Consider the following 17,112-nt stretch of genomic DNA (forward strand, 5'->3'; position numbering starts at 1 on the left):
AACTAACGTAATGTTAATATTTGTCCGGCATTGCTTCGGAGGGTTGACATCCTACCTTGCCTAATCTATCTGGAACAGGTAGGTGTTAACCGTCTCTGTATAGGAGACCTGTGCCTGAACGGGCAACTCCCACAGAACTATCCAGGAACAGTTCTGTGTGGAAAAACCACCTCCTGACCAGGATAATTTGGCTAACAGCGGACTTTTCTGTCTCTCTGGGCAGACTGAAGAAGATGCCTCAGTCAATGCCGGAGTACGCTCTCACCCGAAACTACGTGGAGCTGATGGTGGAACTTCCCTGGAGCAAGTCTACCACAGGTATCACATCTGTGTGCACATGCTCACACACACACGCATGCACACGTTGAGCTGCATTGGCTGTGTATTCTTTTAGCGATAGGCCCTGATGGCAGAGGCGAAGCTAATGGGGTATAGAGTGGAAGGTCCGGGCACCCCCTTGAGGTGGGGTGGTTGCATGTGAACGTGGGTGTGTGTGAACGTAGGTGCGTGAACGTGTGAATGTGGCTGTGTGTAAACGGCCGGGTGTGAACGGTCACGTGTGTGCAGGGCGACCCGTCTTTTAGTTTTTCCTCTGCACAAATAATTTCTGTATCCATAAGTATTTGATATCTCCCATTTTCTTTTGTTCCTGGAGTACCTGTTTGCAATTTGTAATGATATTACAGCCCATAGCCACCAGGGGGAGCACTGCACCGCGTTTTTCTTTCTTGTCCCAATACCAGTGTGTTACCACAGGCCTGGAAAGAAAGGGTGGAGTTGCTGCTTTAATATTGAAACCAAGTCCATGACATTTATGGTGGCCCACTACTTCACTCCACCCATGTAAATACACATACATATATATACACACACACACACACTCTCTCATGTTTATGCATTACATTACATTACATTAATGGCATTTGGCAGACGCTCTTATCCAGTTTGACGTACAACAAAATGCAAAGTGCATACCCATATCCAGGGACTAGTGCGCTGAAAGACCCGAGAGGGAAGTACAATTTTTAACTGCTAACAGTACTACAAAGATAAGGACTAGAGGCTATTTTATGAAACTGATTTCTGGATTATATTTATATCTAAAATCTGTTTTATACCACACAACCCAAATATATGAACAATAAACAGCTTATCTAGTCAAACAAAACTAGCAAAAAATATCATACACGCATTGGGGCTGACAGGTGCTCAGCTCTTTTAGTAGTCCAGCTGCTTCAGGTACCATGACGGACTGAAACAGGTAACACGCCTGACTCTAAACAGGTAACACGCCTGACTCTAAGCCGGTAACATGCTATGTCTAAGAAGGGCTGTAATTCGCCCAATATGGAGATAAAAACCCTCAATGCTGAAAGTCTGCGCTTTAACCACATAGTGATCAACTGTTTGTTTGCTGGAGTACCGGGCACTTGCATATATATGTCTGTGTGTGTGCGTGCGTGCTTGCGTGCCCAGTGCACACTCCTCTGTCAGGTTTTGTTTGTCTTTTGCTGGTGTGAAATTAAAGATAACGCTCGTTTCCACCTGCACTCTTATCTGCAGTGTTTGTGTTTATGCCTCTGAGCCTATGCCCAGCAGGCACTGCGGTGGGTCTTTCAAGCTAAAAGCGCAAATACACCGTTATATTCACTCGTCATTGTTTTAAATGACACACAAACTGCATATGTGGTCATGTGATTATACCGCAGTTAAGATTGTTGTTTTTTTTGTTTTTTTTTATATGTGAAACTATAGACGCACCAAATTTCGTAGGAGTGACGCCATCCTTTGAACTTTTTTGTCCTTGTGGAAAGTTGTGAAACCGGCATTCAAGGATTTTCATGGCCACTGGAACAACACTATAGTGCATTATTCACTGTTCACACCCATGTGAGGGACGGGGTCCACAGTGTGCAGTTCTTATGTAGTGAAACACAAACGCAGTGTCTTGTATGGTTACTGCCTTTTCAGTTACAATTCACTCAGTTCAGTGTTTAGTTTAAATCCAGTTAAACCTCATTGGCAGTTGGTGAAATCCAGAATTGAGTGAATTTGAACTGTTGACCTCTGTCTGTCTATCTGTCTGTCCATCTGTCTCTGTCTGTCTGTCGGTCTGTCTGTCTGCGTGTCTGTCTGCGTCTGCGTGTCTGTGCGTGTCTGTCTGCGTGTCTGCGTGTCTGTCTGTCTGTCTGTCTGTGTGTCTGCGTGTCTGTGTGCGTGTCTGTCTGTCTGTGTGTCTGTGTGTCTGTCTGCGTGTCTGTCTGTGTGTCTGTCTGTGTGTCTGTCTGCATGTCTGCGTGTCTGTCTGCGTCTGCGTGTCTGTGCGTGTCTGTCTGCGTGTCTGTCTGCGTGTCTGCGTGTCTGTCTGTCTGTCTGTGTGTCTGCGTGTCTGTGTGCGTGTCTGTCTGTCTGTCTGTCTGTCTGTGTGTCTGTGTGTCTGTCTGCGTGTCTGTCTGTGTGTCTGTCTGTGTGTCTGTCTGCATGTCTGCGTGTCTGTCTGTCTGTGTGTCTGTCTGTGTGTCTGTCTGCATGTCTGCGTGTCTGTCTGCATCTGCGTGTCTGTCTGTGTGTCTGTCTTTCTGCGTGTCTGTCTGCGTGTCTGTGTGTCTCTGTCTGCATGTCTGTCTGCGTGTCTGCGTGTCTGTCTGTCTGGCCGCAGACTGCCTGGACATCCGTGCAGCCCGTGTGCTGCTGGACAGTGACCACTACGCCATGGAGAAGCTGAAGCGGCGTGTGCTGGAGTACCTGGCGGTGCGGCAGTTGAAGAGGGCCCTCAAGGGCCCCATCCTGTGCTTCGTGGGGCCCCCCGGCGTGGGCAAGACCAGCGTGGGCCGCTCCATCGCCCGAACCCTGGGCCGCGAGTTCCACCGCATCGCGCTGGGAGGGGTCTGCGACCAGTCCGACATCCGGGGCCACAGGTTTGTGTGTGGGTGTTCTGGGGGGGTGGGTGTGTGGAGTGTGTGTGGTGTGTGCGTGCGTGCGTGTCCTTTATGTGTGTGTGTGTGTGTGTGATGTGGTCTGGGTGGGTTGTGTGTGTGTGTGTGCACTGTGTGTGTGTGCACTGTGTGTGTGTGCACTGTGTGTGTGTGCACTGTGTGTGTGTGCACTGTGTGTGTGTGCACTGTGTGTGTGTGCACTGTGTGCGTGTGCACTGTGTGCGTGTGAGTTGTGTGTGCGCGTATGTGTTGTGTGGGGTGCGTGCGTGTGTACGTGGAGGGTACAGCTACATTTATCAGAGACCGCTCTGCACATTTCCATAAAATTGTGTTTTTTAGAGCTTGCTGCATTGCTTCATTATGCAAAATCTATTATTTCCTTTTTCTTTTCCGGCACTTTTATTTTTGGGTATGGGCGGCATTGTGCCCAATCTGTGCACTAAGTGATTATTAAATATCCATTACGGCTTGGTGGGTTGTACGTTGTGCAGATGGGCTTTTGTTTTATTCTGTGCAATCGCCAATGCTGGTGAGCTCTGAGACACAGAAATCCCACTGAACTCCCTCATGCCTGGGTTATGTTACATTTACACATCAACTAAATGCTTTTATCTAAAGAGACTTGTACACGGCTTCCATTTTGTTTGCATACAGTCCATTTGTACATTCGTATATTTTACTGAACCAACTGACGCTATGTTCCTTAGCTTGCAAGGGCAGCATACCAGCTAGGAAATGTGTCTGAGATACGATACAAACCCAGTTCCCTTAACAGGGAGTGCAAGCTCTGCTCCCGGGGATGTTCAATACAATCGATCTCTTGATTAATTAAGATTGTTATGAATGTGTTTTAGTTCCATAATATTCAGCCTGAGCAGATTTAACACAATTAAAGTTTGGGTCATTGCAGTTTTCTTTGAACTCGTAATTCTCTGCAAATGGTTTAGTTTCAGGAGACAAGGTCGCCCACTGTTGGCCGTTCGGTCTGAATGTGCCATTAAGGCTGCAAATCCCGCTTCGTTAAACCCGTCTAATTAAAAATGATTAAGTGATGTTACACTTCAGTAATTACAATAGTGATTGGAGCAAGAACCGGCGTAGCGGGGGACGCCCCAGGACAAAGTTTTGGAACGCCAGCCCTGATCATTACGCAGAGCTGTGGGAGGAGGAGGGGTTGGGCTGCTACTGGTACTTTATCACCAAACGGTACACACACACTCACACACATACACTCACACACACACACACACCACACTCTCACACACACACACACACACACACACACACACACACACACACACACACACACTCACACACATACACTCACACACTCACACACTCACACACACACACACACACTCACACACATACACTCACACACTCACACACTCACACACACACACACACACACACACACACACACTCACACTCTCACTCACGGAGTGTGGGGAGCAGGATATGGGTCTAATACTTAGTCCAGGTGTGGGGTGTGAGTGGGTGGGATTTAATTGCTTAGGGCCTATCGGAAGGCCAGGAGGCAGATAATGTGCAGTTAGACCTTAATCTGAGGATTAGCCTGGCAGAGAGGGGCTGTTGTAATTACTCCTACTGTCTGCATCCCTGTGTGCGTCTGTGTCTACATGCGTGTGATCGTGTGATCGTGTGATCGTGTGATCGTGTGAGTGTGTGATCGTGTGAGTGTGTGAGTGTGTGAGTGTGTGAGTGTGTGAGTGTGCGAGTGTGTGTGTGTGTGTGTGTAGGCCATGCCGGTGTGAGAACCTCATTAGCCCCTCTCTAAACCCTCTCTGGGGTCTGCAGTAGTGGGGGTGTAAGTTATCACTGAAATATGAGAATAAACTGAGAAAAAAAGAAACTATGAGTCACTCTCCATGATGTCATTTCTGATACTTCCTGTTGCCAGTGGACATGCGGGGTGATGGCCGCTTGATGAGCAGGTTTGGGCAGGTTGAGCCCCCCCAATCCCCCTCTCTCCGTCCTGCGTGTTCTACATAATCATGTGTCTGTCTGCTGTGCTTCTGTTTGTGAAATGGTGTCTGTGTGTCTGGGATGTTTGGGTTTTTTAATTGTCATGTGCCCTATCTACAGGTTCATGGTAAATGGTTGGCATTTATATAGCGCCTTTATCCAAAGTGCTGTACAATTGATGTTCACCCATTCATACACACACTCACACACCAACGGCGATTGGCTGCCATGTAAGGCGCCGACCAGCTCGTCAGGAGCATTTTGGGGTTAGGTGTCTTGCTCAGGGACACTTTGACACAGCCCGGGCGGGGGATCGAACCGGCAACCCTGCGACTGCCAGACGACTGCTCTTACTGCCTGAGCCATGTCGCCCCACGTTCATGTATATATGAGTTCTGTGTCCGTGCGTGAGTTAGTGGTGTATACAGTGTGTGTGAGCTAGTGGTGTATATAGTGTGTGTGTGAGCGTATGTGAGTTATTGGTGTCTATAGTGTAAGTAAGTGAGTGAATGAAAGGGAGAGCGAGGCTGAGTTTTGATGGAGTGTTTCTCTGCAGTACTCTATGTGACTGACACTCAGTGTAAGGCAGCAGGATAACCTCCTGAGTGATGCTCACCTTTCGCTCTGTAATTATGGAGGGACTCTGTTTCATATGGCCCTGCTGAATTCAGGCCACAGCTGTGTAGGATGAGATGTCATATTGGCTCAGTTAGCGCACGCATTGTGCTGATTCATACAGGAGTCCTAGTTTAAACAACCCATTCTCCTCCTCTGTACTTTCTCCCCATCCACGATCCTTTCATTTTCACCCAATCTTTCTCTTGCTTTCTCTCCTCACTTATTTGTTTTTCTCATTTCTTCCCTCTCTCCCTTCCTCTCTGTATTTTCTGCTCTCCCTCTTCTGTGTCTTTCTTCCCTCTCTCCTCTTGGTTTCTTATACTTTCCATTCTCTTTTCCTTTCATATTTTTCATTCTGTGCTCTCCTCTTTGTCCTCTCTTACTCTCCTCATCTCACCCTCTCCATCTCTCCCCCTCTTTCTCTCCCTCTCCCCATCTCACCCTCTCTATCTCTCCCCCCTTTCTCTCTCTCTCTCTCTCTCTCTCTCTCTCTCTCTCTCTCTCTCTCTCTCTCTCTCTCTCTCTCTTTCTCTCTCTCTCTTTCTCTCTCTCCAGGCGGACCTACGTGGGGAGCATGCCCGGTCGCATCATTAACGGTCTGAAGACGGTGGGGGTGAACAACCCCGTGTTTCTCCTGGACGAGGTGGACAAGCTGGGAAAGAGTCTGCAGGGAGACCCTGCTGCCGCCCTGCTGGAGGTGAGGAGAACTGCAGGGGAAAGTGTTGACCAATAAAGCCCTTTAAATAATGCGGGCCAAACTCATCTGACGCAAATGTGAACAATGTAACAAAATACGTAAAATACCAGTGCTGTTGAAAAAGCGAAGGCTGGGATTGATTTTAAAAGCACACACATAAGGAAGTCTGGCTGATGTCTCCAGGGGAGGGGAGGGGAGGGGCAGGACGGAGCGGGGCTGGGTGGGGTTCGGCGCTCTGAACTCTGGGCCATCCGCTCTTCCTCTCACCCCCTCCGCCCCAGTTTTCAGCAGGCTGTGCATTTCACCTCTTTCCCATAAGCGTGTGCCCTCCTGCCCCCCCCCACACAGCAGGGGATTAGGGGTCCGGGGGATGATTAAAGGCAGTAGCAGATAAAACAGTGCTGGTTGCTGTGGAGGTTCAGTTGGGTGTGCGGTTTATTCATAATATTTCAGGATGCCAAATGGATAATAAACACAACAAATATGAAAAGTAACCCGGAATATGGAATAAAGTATGAGTGCTGATAAACTTAAGATCCGATATACAATATTGAACCCCATGTGTGCGTGGTTGTGTTTGTGCATATGTGTGCGTGGTTGTATGTGTGCGTGTTTGTATCGGTGCGGATGTGTGTGTGCCCGTGTGTGGGAGTGGGAGGTACTGAAGTGTATTTGGGCGGGGTGAGAGGGGTTGTGGGCAGAGGGCAGGCGAGCGGCTGTGTGGTCCTTCAGCACCGTGGCGACAGGAACGCAGATAAATCAGCCCTCCACCTACATCCCACTCCTAGAGCTCAGATACCACACACGGGCTACCAAAACACAGATACAAACTCACATTACTACCCTTATGTTTATCAGCACACCTCCACACTTTATTCTGTTCTAGGGCACTTTTCATATTTGTTTTGTTTATTATCTTTTTGACATCCTGAGATATTGTTGCTCACATAAAGTATAGAGATCTGGCTTTAGTTGATATGAGTATATTTCTTATGCCACCTGTAATACCTGTACGATGCTATATATTTTTTCATTTTGAATTCAGTAAACACTGTTGAAATATATACTTGCACATGTCCTTACAAACACATATATTTACATTTACATTTTATATATATATATAATATACCCACAAATGCAAAAACAGGAGCACACACAAAAAGGCAAGCGTGCACACACAGTAGCAAAAGCGAACACAGTGGCACACATACAAACAGCCGAATGAAAACATGCCCACCCAGACGCGTATGCAAACGGTCATATAAAAGCACGCTTGTGTAGCCCCTCTCAGACAGATAGGCACACACGCCCACTATGCGCACATAAATAAAAACAAAGGCATACTGGCACAGTTGTGTAATCTCACGCATAATGTGTCTCTCAGAAACAAACACGCAGACACGCACACACCCCTGTCCGGCGGGTTAGCGCTGTTTGTCATTTCTTGGCTTTAAATCCTCTTATCAGTGTGCGTGTGTGCTTCTGCCATGACGCAGCCTGAGAGAATCTTCTCTGCAGATCTGTGGAGGTGCATTGTGTTATCAGTTACGGTTCTGCCCACCTCTCTTTCACTCTCCCTCTCGCTTTCACTCTTTCTTTCTGTCCCACCTTTTCCATTCCTTTCCCGCTGTCTTCCCATTACTCTCTTTCACCCTGTTCTTCCCTCTTTTTCTTTCTTACTCCCTATAACTCCCCCCTCTATCTCCCGACTCATTTTCACTGCCCTCTTGTCTTTCTCTCCTCCTTCTTCTTTCTATGAATGTGCCCATTCATCTGCATTTCCAACCCTTACTCCTTTTCTCCCTATTTACTTTCTCTCTGTCATCTTTTCTTTTTGGCTCTTTCCCCCTCTGCTTTGCGTCTCAGTGTCACTGCTGTTTTACTCCTGCAGTAACACACCGTGTCTTGGGCTCGGACAGTGAGGAAGTCCATTTCCCTGGTTGATTGTTGGGGTTCAGACAAGCACTTCCTGTTCCCACCAACCTTTGAATGTAGTTTGGGGGGGGCTTCCTTTCAGTTTTGGGAGGGAGCGAGGAAGGAAGGAAGGAAGGAATGGGAGGACAGGAGCCGATTAGAGTCCACTTTCTCCCTTACTAATCTATATTTGTTTTCTTTCACTGCTATAAAATTGGTTTGTAGCCTTGTGCTTTCATTGTAGCGTCAAACATTTATTACTTTTATTACACTGCAAACGCCCAAAAAGAAGTATTTCAGTTTTATGTTAAGACTATTATATTATTTAACTTTTTTGCTAAAAAAAAAAAAGGAAATATTGCCAATGAGTTTGACTAATTTCAAGATTTGCCCATGGAATAAGAAAATGTCACTTGTCAAGCAAACATCAATTTTAAACAAGCTCATCTTTTCTACTTAAGATCTTATTTTTCTTTCTCTCAAGTCATATTACAAGACTATGAAGTGTATTTCCCCCCCAGTATTACACTTAAAGTAACTACTCTTACTTTAAAATGGAAGGTGACCTCATGGCATAGACAGATCCCGTTTGTGTGTGTTCACGGTGTGCGTGCATTTTTCACAGAAAAGCCAGGCTGTCTCTTATCTGGGCTGTGTCTGTGTTTGCACCAGGTTCTGGATCCTGAACAGAACCACAGCTTCACTGATCATTACCTCAATGTGGCCTTTGACCTCTCCCAAGTTCTGTTCATTGCCACGGCGAACACCACGGCAACCATACCCCCTGCCCTGCTGGACAGAATGGAGGTGCTGCAAGTGCCAGGTCAGGGGTCAAAGGTCAAAGGGCATGGGTGCTGCCTATGTGCAAGCAGTGTAATTGAGATTGTGCCTAGCTATAGATTGAGCAGTAATTAATTTGTGAATGGAGTAATTGTAATTAATGTGAATTTCAATATGAATAACATGATTGAAAAGCTATTTCAGGCGGTAACTGAACCTTATGATCAATACACATAGACCACTGTGTGCCCATATGAATGTCATCTATGTTTTGTATGTGTATATTGTTCATACAATGAGTGCATGTTTGTAATATGTGGATATTGTGTCTGTGTGTGTGTGTGTGTGTCTGTCTGTGTGTGTGTGTGTGTGTGTGTCTGTGTGTCTGTGTGTCTGTGTGTCTGTGTGTCTGTGTGTCTGTGTGTCTGTGTCTGTGTGTCTGTGTGTCTGTGTCTGTGTCTGTGTCTGTGTCTGTGTCTGTGTCTGTGTCTGTGTGTGTAGGGTATACCCAGGAGGAGAAGGTAGAGATCGCTCATCGTCACTTGATCCCCCACCAGCTGGAACAGCATGGCCTCTCTCCCCAGCAGCTGCAGATACCCCAGGACAGTACCAAGGACATCATCAGCAGGTACAGTATTCTCTCACTCAGTACACACTCACTCAGTACACACACACACACACACACACACCCACTCACTCAGTGCACACTCACTCAGTACACACACACACACCCACTCACTCAGTACACACTCACTCAGTACACACAGATCATACACATTCTGTACATTAACAAAAGGAATATTATAAAAATGCACAGTCAAGTTGAAGGAGAAATAAGCTTGTTTGTCTGGCCATCCAGGTACACACGTGAGGCAGGCGTGCGGTCGCTGGAGAGGAAGTTTGGGGCAATCTGTCGGGCGGTGGCCGTGAAAGTGGCAGAGGGGCACAAGGCGGCCAAACCCGACGCCCTGCCACCTGACCCCTCCCACACCGGGGGCGAGGTTGGAGGTGAGATGCAGTGTGGGCCGGGGTGGAACGAGCCAGGTTGATTGGGCTGGACCCTTGGCCTGTGGTCCACCCAAAGCCAATGGAAATTTGGTCCAAGTTTGGACCCCACTGGTCAGTTCAAACCTGATTTTGAAAACATGTGCAGTCCTCCAAAAACGGACTTTCATGGCACTAGCTTCATAAACATGGAGTTTCATGGCACTAGCTTGTACACTACAAAAAGTGTACTGCAAGTTAGGAGCAAAGTCCTTGAAAGGCATTGACTTGAAACAGCAGGCTAGTTCTGATGCATACTACACTAGAACTATGACCACTGTCAAACTTGGATCTGCCATTATTCTGCTGCAGACAGAAGAAATTTGAACCACAAAGTGACCCAAAGCGGGCACCCAGGCCCAGCACTCTGAAAGCCAGTCCGGTGCCCTGGTCATAGTCCCGTTTGACTGGTGGGGAAAAAACACAGGTTTGCATGCACACACACGCGCGCACACACACACACACACACACACACACACACACACACAAACAAACAAACAAGGGGAGATTCCAGGTTCAGAAAGTCCTCCCCAGTATTTTGGTCCAATCATTTGGATTTGCTAATTGCACAATTCTTCACCCAGGATCAGCTGGGTGGAAGAAACACATGGCTGGACTTTCTGACCCCTGGACCTATAAACACACACACACACACACACACACACACACACACACACACACATACACACAAATAAACACCAACCTCTGCCTCCCCAACACTCACCCGTGAGATGTGTTCAGGCATACCAGCCTCTTTTTCTGAGTACTGTCAGGACACACAAGGTACACCAGAGGAGTACAAGCAAACATACCCCTTCCATACCCCCCCACCCCACCAGCTGCCGCAGCGCTGAGCGGTTGTGTAACGGGAGGGGAGGGGTCGATTATGGTGCCGCTATGGTGCTAGATCTGAGGTCATGTGACTCCTCCCCCCCACCTGCTTTCTCTCGGTTCCCCCACTAAAGGGGGTGTGGCTTACAGCGCTGTTGCCAGGTAACGGCGACATTATTGGGAATGTAGCACAAAGCAGGGGGAGGGCAGTGGGGCGGGGGGATGGGGTTAACTGCTCTCTCAGCTGCTGTGGGTCATGTGACGGCTGTTACACCAGAAGACTGTCCTCCACACCTTTCCCAAACAATCCTTTTTCTCTTCCCCCATTCCTCTTTTTTTCCCTCTCTTGCCCCTTCTGTCTTCTCATTCCTTTCCTCTCCCCACTCTACTTTCTGTAATTGGCTTCTCCCTCCCTCTCTTATTCTGTTCTTCCTCCCATTCCCGTCTCCTTCCCACTCTCCCATTCTGCAGTCGTGGGTGAGCAGGGGGCTCTGAAGTCTTGGCTGGGCCCGCGATGTGGAATTTGAGATCATTTTTTATTAATAAGAATGTCGGCCGTAGCAGGAAAACCACCCTTTTCCAAATTCCTCTGTGTAGGGAACACACAGTCTGAAGTTCTGCTAGAGTTCTGTCCTGGGGAAACTAACACAGATTAGAGCCCAGATACATCTGTCTTGTGTGCTCCTTTCACTCTCTCTCCCTGTTTCTGTGGGGGAAATAAAACTGCACACTATAAATCACAGCTGCCGATAAAGTCCTGACGACTGTCAAACAAAGCAATATAGTGTTTATTTTTTATTCTCTCTCTCTCTCTCCCACTTTCTCTTTGTCCCGGCTCCTTGTATTAATTTCTGTGTCCGTGTCTCCGCCATTCTCTCTTTGTGTCTTTCTGTGCGTCCCCCACTCGGTTTCTCCCTCTCCCTCTCTCTCTCCCCTTATCTCTCCCTCTCTCTCTCTCACCTTCCTCCCTCTCCCTCTCTCTCCCTCTCTCTTTCTCTCGCCTTCCTCCCTCTCTCTCTCCCACCTTCCTCCCTCCCTCTCTCGCTTGCCTTCCTCCCTCTCTCTCTCCCACCTTCCTCCCTCCCTCTCTCGCTTGCCTTCCTCCCTCCCTCTCTCGCTTGCCTTCCTCCCTCTCTCTCGCTCTTGCCTTCCTCCCTCTCTCTCACTCTCGCCTTCCTCCCACGCCTTTTCGCCCTGACTTGTTGGTGCCGCTGAAGGCTCCTGTGTCACTGGGCGTCAATGCTCCCTCTGTCACGGGTGACCACACCCCCCTCCCTCGCTCCATGTGTGATTGGCTGTCAGGGGTCACGTGACCCGTGGGCAGTCACTGGCATGGCTGCAGGGTGTCTCCCGAAAGCAGCCAGGCCGTGGATTCAGAAGGGCGTTCGGAGAGGCAGGTGTCCTCCCGCCCATAACCCCCCCCACCCCACCCACAATGCCGAGGGGAGCCATGATCATCAGGCAGGTGCTGAGGGGGAACGGAGTCCCTCTTACAGATGAGTCCCCCGCGTCCCTCTCAGCCATCTGTGGGGTTCGTTTATACAAGCAGGACCAGCAGCTGGGCTCTTTCTCTCCTCTCCATCCCCCATTACCCCCTTCCCTCCCTCCTCATTTTCCCCCTCCCATACCTCTCCACGTTACCCAGCCCTGTTTCCACTGCTGCTTTCTGGACTGGAACTGATACGACGTTACAATGTACCGTATTACAACCGCAGGGTTTTTCTGCTGATTCTGCAACAGCTGTAGCAGGTAGCAAAATTATAGGTCTGTCTGTAATAGGTTTGTTTGTGTATTCATCTCTCTTGATTCAGTTATTGACAGTGTTCTATTGGCAGAGTGGGGAAAAAACTGGCAGTCAGCACAACAGACATAATACCAATTCAAATAAGTTAAAGATTCAAATAAAATAAGATGTCAATAGTCAAGTGAAATATTCTAGTGACTAAGGTGCATGATTGGGACCCAGAAGGTTGGTGGTTCAAGCCCCAGTGGAGCCACGATAACATCCACACAGCTGTTGGGCCCTTGAGCCAAGGCCCTTAACCCCACATTGCTCCAGGGAGGATTGTCCCCTGCTTGGTCTAATCAAAAGTTGCTTTGGATTAAAAGTGTCAGCTAAATTACTGTAATGCACTGTATATAATTGCCTGCTTGCTATCCCTTAAATGAACATTTTCTCTGCGTCTTCTCGTCAGTCCATGAGCAGGAAGCCGGAGGGGCGGAGACTCTGGGGGACTCTGCTGATTTGGCCCTGCCCCCTGAGATGCCCATCGTGCTGGACCGCCACGCCCTCAAGGACATCCTGGGCCCACCCCTCTTTGAGATGGAGGTGAGCTGTGGATGGGGTGAGGTACTGTGAATGGGGTAGGGTATTGTAGGTGGGGTGCTGTGGATGGGGTGGGGTGCAGACACCCCTCCACCCCTCCGTCTCCTTCATGCAGAGTGAAGAAATGGGGGTGGGTACAATGTGGCTTTGAATCTAAATGAGACCACCCTCTTCCACATTCTACCTGCTTGCATTTACATTGCAGCTCAGTTTCAGTCCTGTACAGTGTTAGAGCGGAATTACTGGATTCCACCATCTGCTCCTGTTGATAGTCACAGGTGTGTAAGTACTGTACAGTACTGCTCTACAGTAAAGGTGTCTGGGGAATAATTGATTTCTATTATATTATATAATATTATATATTATTATGAACAGCATTCAACAATCATTAAAAGTGTAAAAGTAATTACACTGCTTATTGTCAGTGTATGTTTTCTTGTTTATGTAAATGGACAAATCATAGTTATCCTAATATAATATGCTAGTGTCAAATAATGTATCACTAGGTATCTTTTTGAAAATATATAAAGGCATTATTAAATAATTGGTCAAATTCATGCAGATAATTTCATTGGGACTAGGAGTGTAACGAATAGTATAAATTCATGACCAAGTTATTTACCAACTAATTTAATTGTTGATTTGTTGGTTTCATCATCGCATGTGTGTGCTGACTCGGAATGCTCTGACTTGTAGGCATTACCGCTTACTAAAGTGAACAATAGCGGCTATTTTATTATTTTATTATAGTTATACATGTGCACATCCGCAGAATATATCAAGACCCTTCGTAACTAAATTAAATTAGTGTTTAGCCATCGCTATCTGCACCGTCTGGATGAATCATTAAAATAATGCGGTTTTAAAATGTTTCCCATTAGTTTGAAAGAAACGTTGCTATGTAACTATAAACATCCACTTACACTGCCACAACTTAACCCCCTGTCAATAACTAGAGTTTAGCTGATGTTAAAGGTACAATAGGTAATTTCGGACTTCTAACGGTCAAGAGAGGAATTGCAGCAACAAACACGCTCAAACCACAACACTGCTTATCCCACCCTTTCTCTGTGAACGCGCTGAAGTTGAAACGCCATTGGCCATTTATCTTTCAAAATTTCACAAAAAAAACAAAAACTTAAAATTTATGTATTTGTAATGGAACTATGTTTTATGGTAAATGTATTCTTCCGCTGAACAGTAGTGTATTGGTTGCTAAGCAATGGTATTGTTGAACGTTAGCTTGCAATAAGGTATCCCCCACTCCACTATCGAAGCAACGGTACTAAGGTTAGCTAACGTTAGTTGGAATAACGTATCCCCATTGCACTAACCTTAGCTAAGCAACGCTATTGCAATAATGTATCGCCACTGAATTAACGTTAGCTAGCTTACATTACACCAGACGACAGGCAGAAACAATTTTTTATTTTATTTTTTCAAAAACGTTTACCAGGACACTGCCAGATAACGTGCAGTTATTGAAATAACTCATCATTTGCTTCGCCGGTGTTTGGTGGTCTTGCTGGTATTTCGATCCGAGGATGCTGCCTAAGTTGTATTTTTTTCGTTCCTACTCCTTTCCAAATCAAAGGACTCTTTAAACTCACTAATTTTATTTTACTTTGGTAGGATTGCGGCAAGATGATGATAACGTCAACGTTACGTCATTTCGATTACAAAGTAGATACTCCGTGTTTGCAGAGCACCGTTAATTTAAAAAGATGTGTGAACATTCCATTTAGCCGTGCGTATATCGTGGATATTGGCACGGCTGGAACGCAAACTGACCAATGGATCGGACTTATCCGTTGTAGAATAACCTAGTATTCGCAGCGAAAAAATGGACATTGGAATTTTTATTTATTTATCTATTTATTTTATCAACAGGAAAGTTAATTAAAATACGTATTTTTGAACGAAGTATTCATCTTTGTTAGTTAGCATATGCCTAAAGCGACCTCAAGCTAAATTTAAAAGCTGATGGCTAAATAAGAGCCATTGATTAATTGTGCCATTCACAATCCGATTAGCCGATTAGGCCTTGATGGAGGTAGAATTTCCCTTTTGGCAATGTTTGGAATTTTGTTTGATCTTTTTTATTTAAAGGGCTGACAGATTCAACACTCCCTCATTGCCTTTCATCTCTATTTTTCCTCCTCTCCCTTCTTCTCCCCCCCCTCCTCTTGCTTCCTGGGTTTCTGTCACTCCCTCCCTCTTCTTTCTCTTTCCCCACTCCCTCTCTCCTCGGGTGTGTTACAGACGGAGGTAGGGAAGGTCTGTGTTTCTTGGCTGCCCTCAGCTGTCTCCCCCTGAAGTTTCCTTTCAGACTCAAACTCTCTCTCTCTCTCTGCCTGACACAGACGTGTTGCGGCAGTAGCCCCTCAGTGTTAGTGAGCTGCAACAGAGTGCATGGTTCATAAGTGTGGAGCGGGCTGTTCTGGAGTCTGGAGCGGGCTGTTCTGTAGTGTGGGGCAGGCTGTTCTGTAGTGTAGGGCAGGCTGTTCTGTAGTGTGGGGCAGGCTGTTCTGTAGTGTGGGGCAGGCTGTTCTGTAGTGTGGGGCAGGCTGTTCTGTAGTGTGGGGCTGGTGTCCCCGGGTGTGTTTTCCTCCCTTTCGAATTCCCTGGTAAAATGACATCATCGCCTGTGGCAGTGCAGAGAACGCGCTGACATAGAGCAAGGACGTGTATGGAAAATGCTTCAACCAAAAACAGTTTTGTGACAAGATGCAATGCAAAGGAAAACACATTCTCTACTGTTCAGTGGGTCTGGGGGCTATGTTAGGGCAGAGCATTAACGGGCTTGGGATACAGCCCCTACCCTCTTTTCTCTTTCTCTTTCTTTCTCTCTCCCGCTCACTCGCTCTCTCTCCCTCCCTCCCTTTCACTCACGGTTTTGGGACCTGTGTCATACATCGCTAGAGGGCGTGGACTGTGTCTGCTGTGATTTGGTCCAGTTATCTGACTTGTTCTGAACTGCTGCATGCACCAGCCCTGCTTTACTCCTCCACCAGACTACACACTGAAACATGTGCTGTCCTCTGCAGCAGCTTCTGGTATCAAATTAGCCAGGCAAATACATTGTATAATTAATTAAGAAAATTATAAATATCCTGCTTACCGTAGGCGACACGGATGGTGCAGTGGGTAGCACTGCCGCCTCACAGCAAGGAGGTCCTGGGTTCGAATCCCCGTCGGCCGGGGCCTCTCTGTGCGGAGTTTGCATGTTCTCCCCGTGTCTGCGTGGGTTTCCTCCGGGTACTCCGGTTTCCTCCCACAGTCCAAAGACATGCATGTTAGGCTGATTGGAGAGTCTAAATTGCCCGTAGGTATGAGTGTGTGAGTGAATGGTGTGTGTGCCCTGCGATGGACTGGCGACCTGTCCAGGGTGTATTCCTGCCTTTCGCCCAATGTATGCTGGGATAGGCACCAGCCCCCCTGCGACCCCCGTTGAGGATAAGCGGGTTCAGATAATGGATGGATGGATCCTGCTTACCCATGCTAGAGCTCGCCAACTACCATAACCCTTACAATTACATGGCTGTCAGAGCAGACCTAAATAGTAAAATGGTAAATGGTTGGCATTTATATAGCGCCTTAATCCAGAGCGCTGTACAATTGATGCTTCTTGTTCACCCGTTCATACACGCACTCACACACCAATGGCGATTGGCTGCCATGCAAGGCACCAACCAGCTCATCAGGAGCTTTTTTAGGGGTTAGGTGTCTTGCTCAGGGACACCTCAACATAGCCCAGTGGGGCAACCCTCAGACTGCCAGGTGACCGCTCTCACCACCTGAGCCAATGTCGCCCCTGGGTATTTGGATTCAGATGCTTTTCTGTGATTGATCGATTGATCTTGCCTGGTGCTATTGAGCCAACCACGAGGACCAGTATGTGCTCCATTACACCGGACTCAAACTCGGTAAAGTAAAGTTTTGAATCCAAAAAAATTATGTATTAGATCCAGATTTGCAAA

At 47.3% G+C, this 17,112-nt stretch overlaps 1 protein-coding gene across 1 annotated transcript in view; it reads left to right on the forward strand.

The window, feature by feature from the left end:
• lonp2 (lon peptidase 2, peroxisomal) overlaps positions 1 to 17,112 on the forward strand; it is a 31,241-nt gene that overhangs the window by 8,729 nt on the left and 5,400 nt on the right. The window contains exons 6-12 of the mRNA XM_061246872.1: positions 224 to 318; positions 2,660 to 2,918; positions 6,096 to 6,237; positions 8,824 to 8,974; positions 9,433 to 9,559; positions 9,791 to 9,939; positions 13,002 to 13,135. Of these exons, the coding sequence (XP_061102856.1) occupies positions 224 to 318; positions 2,660 to 2,918; positions 6,096 to 6,237; positions 8,824 to 8,974; positions 9,433 to 9,559; positions 9,791 to 9,939; positions 13,002 to 13,135 (1,057 nt within the window). The remainder of the gene's footprint in view (positions 1 to 223; positions 319 to 2,659; positions 2,919 to 6,095; positions 6,238 to 8,823; positions 8,975 to 9,432; positions 9,560 to 9,790; positions 9,940 to 13,001; positions 13,136 to 17,112) is intronic.

Source organism: Conger conger, chromosome 6 (genome assembly GCF_963514075.1).
Source record: "Conger conger chromosome 6, fConCon1.1, whole genome shotgun sequence".
NCBI classification, from domain to species: domain Eukaryota; kingdom Metazoa; phylum Chordata; class Actinopteri; order Anguilliformes; family Congridae; genus Conger; species Conger conger.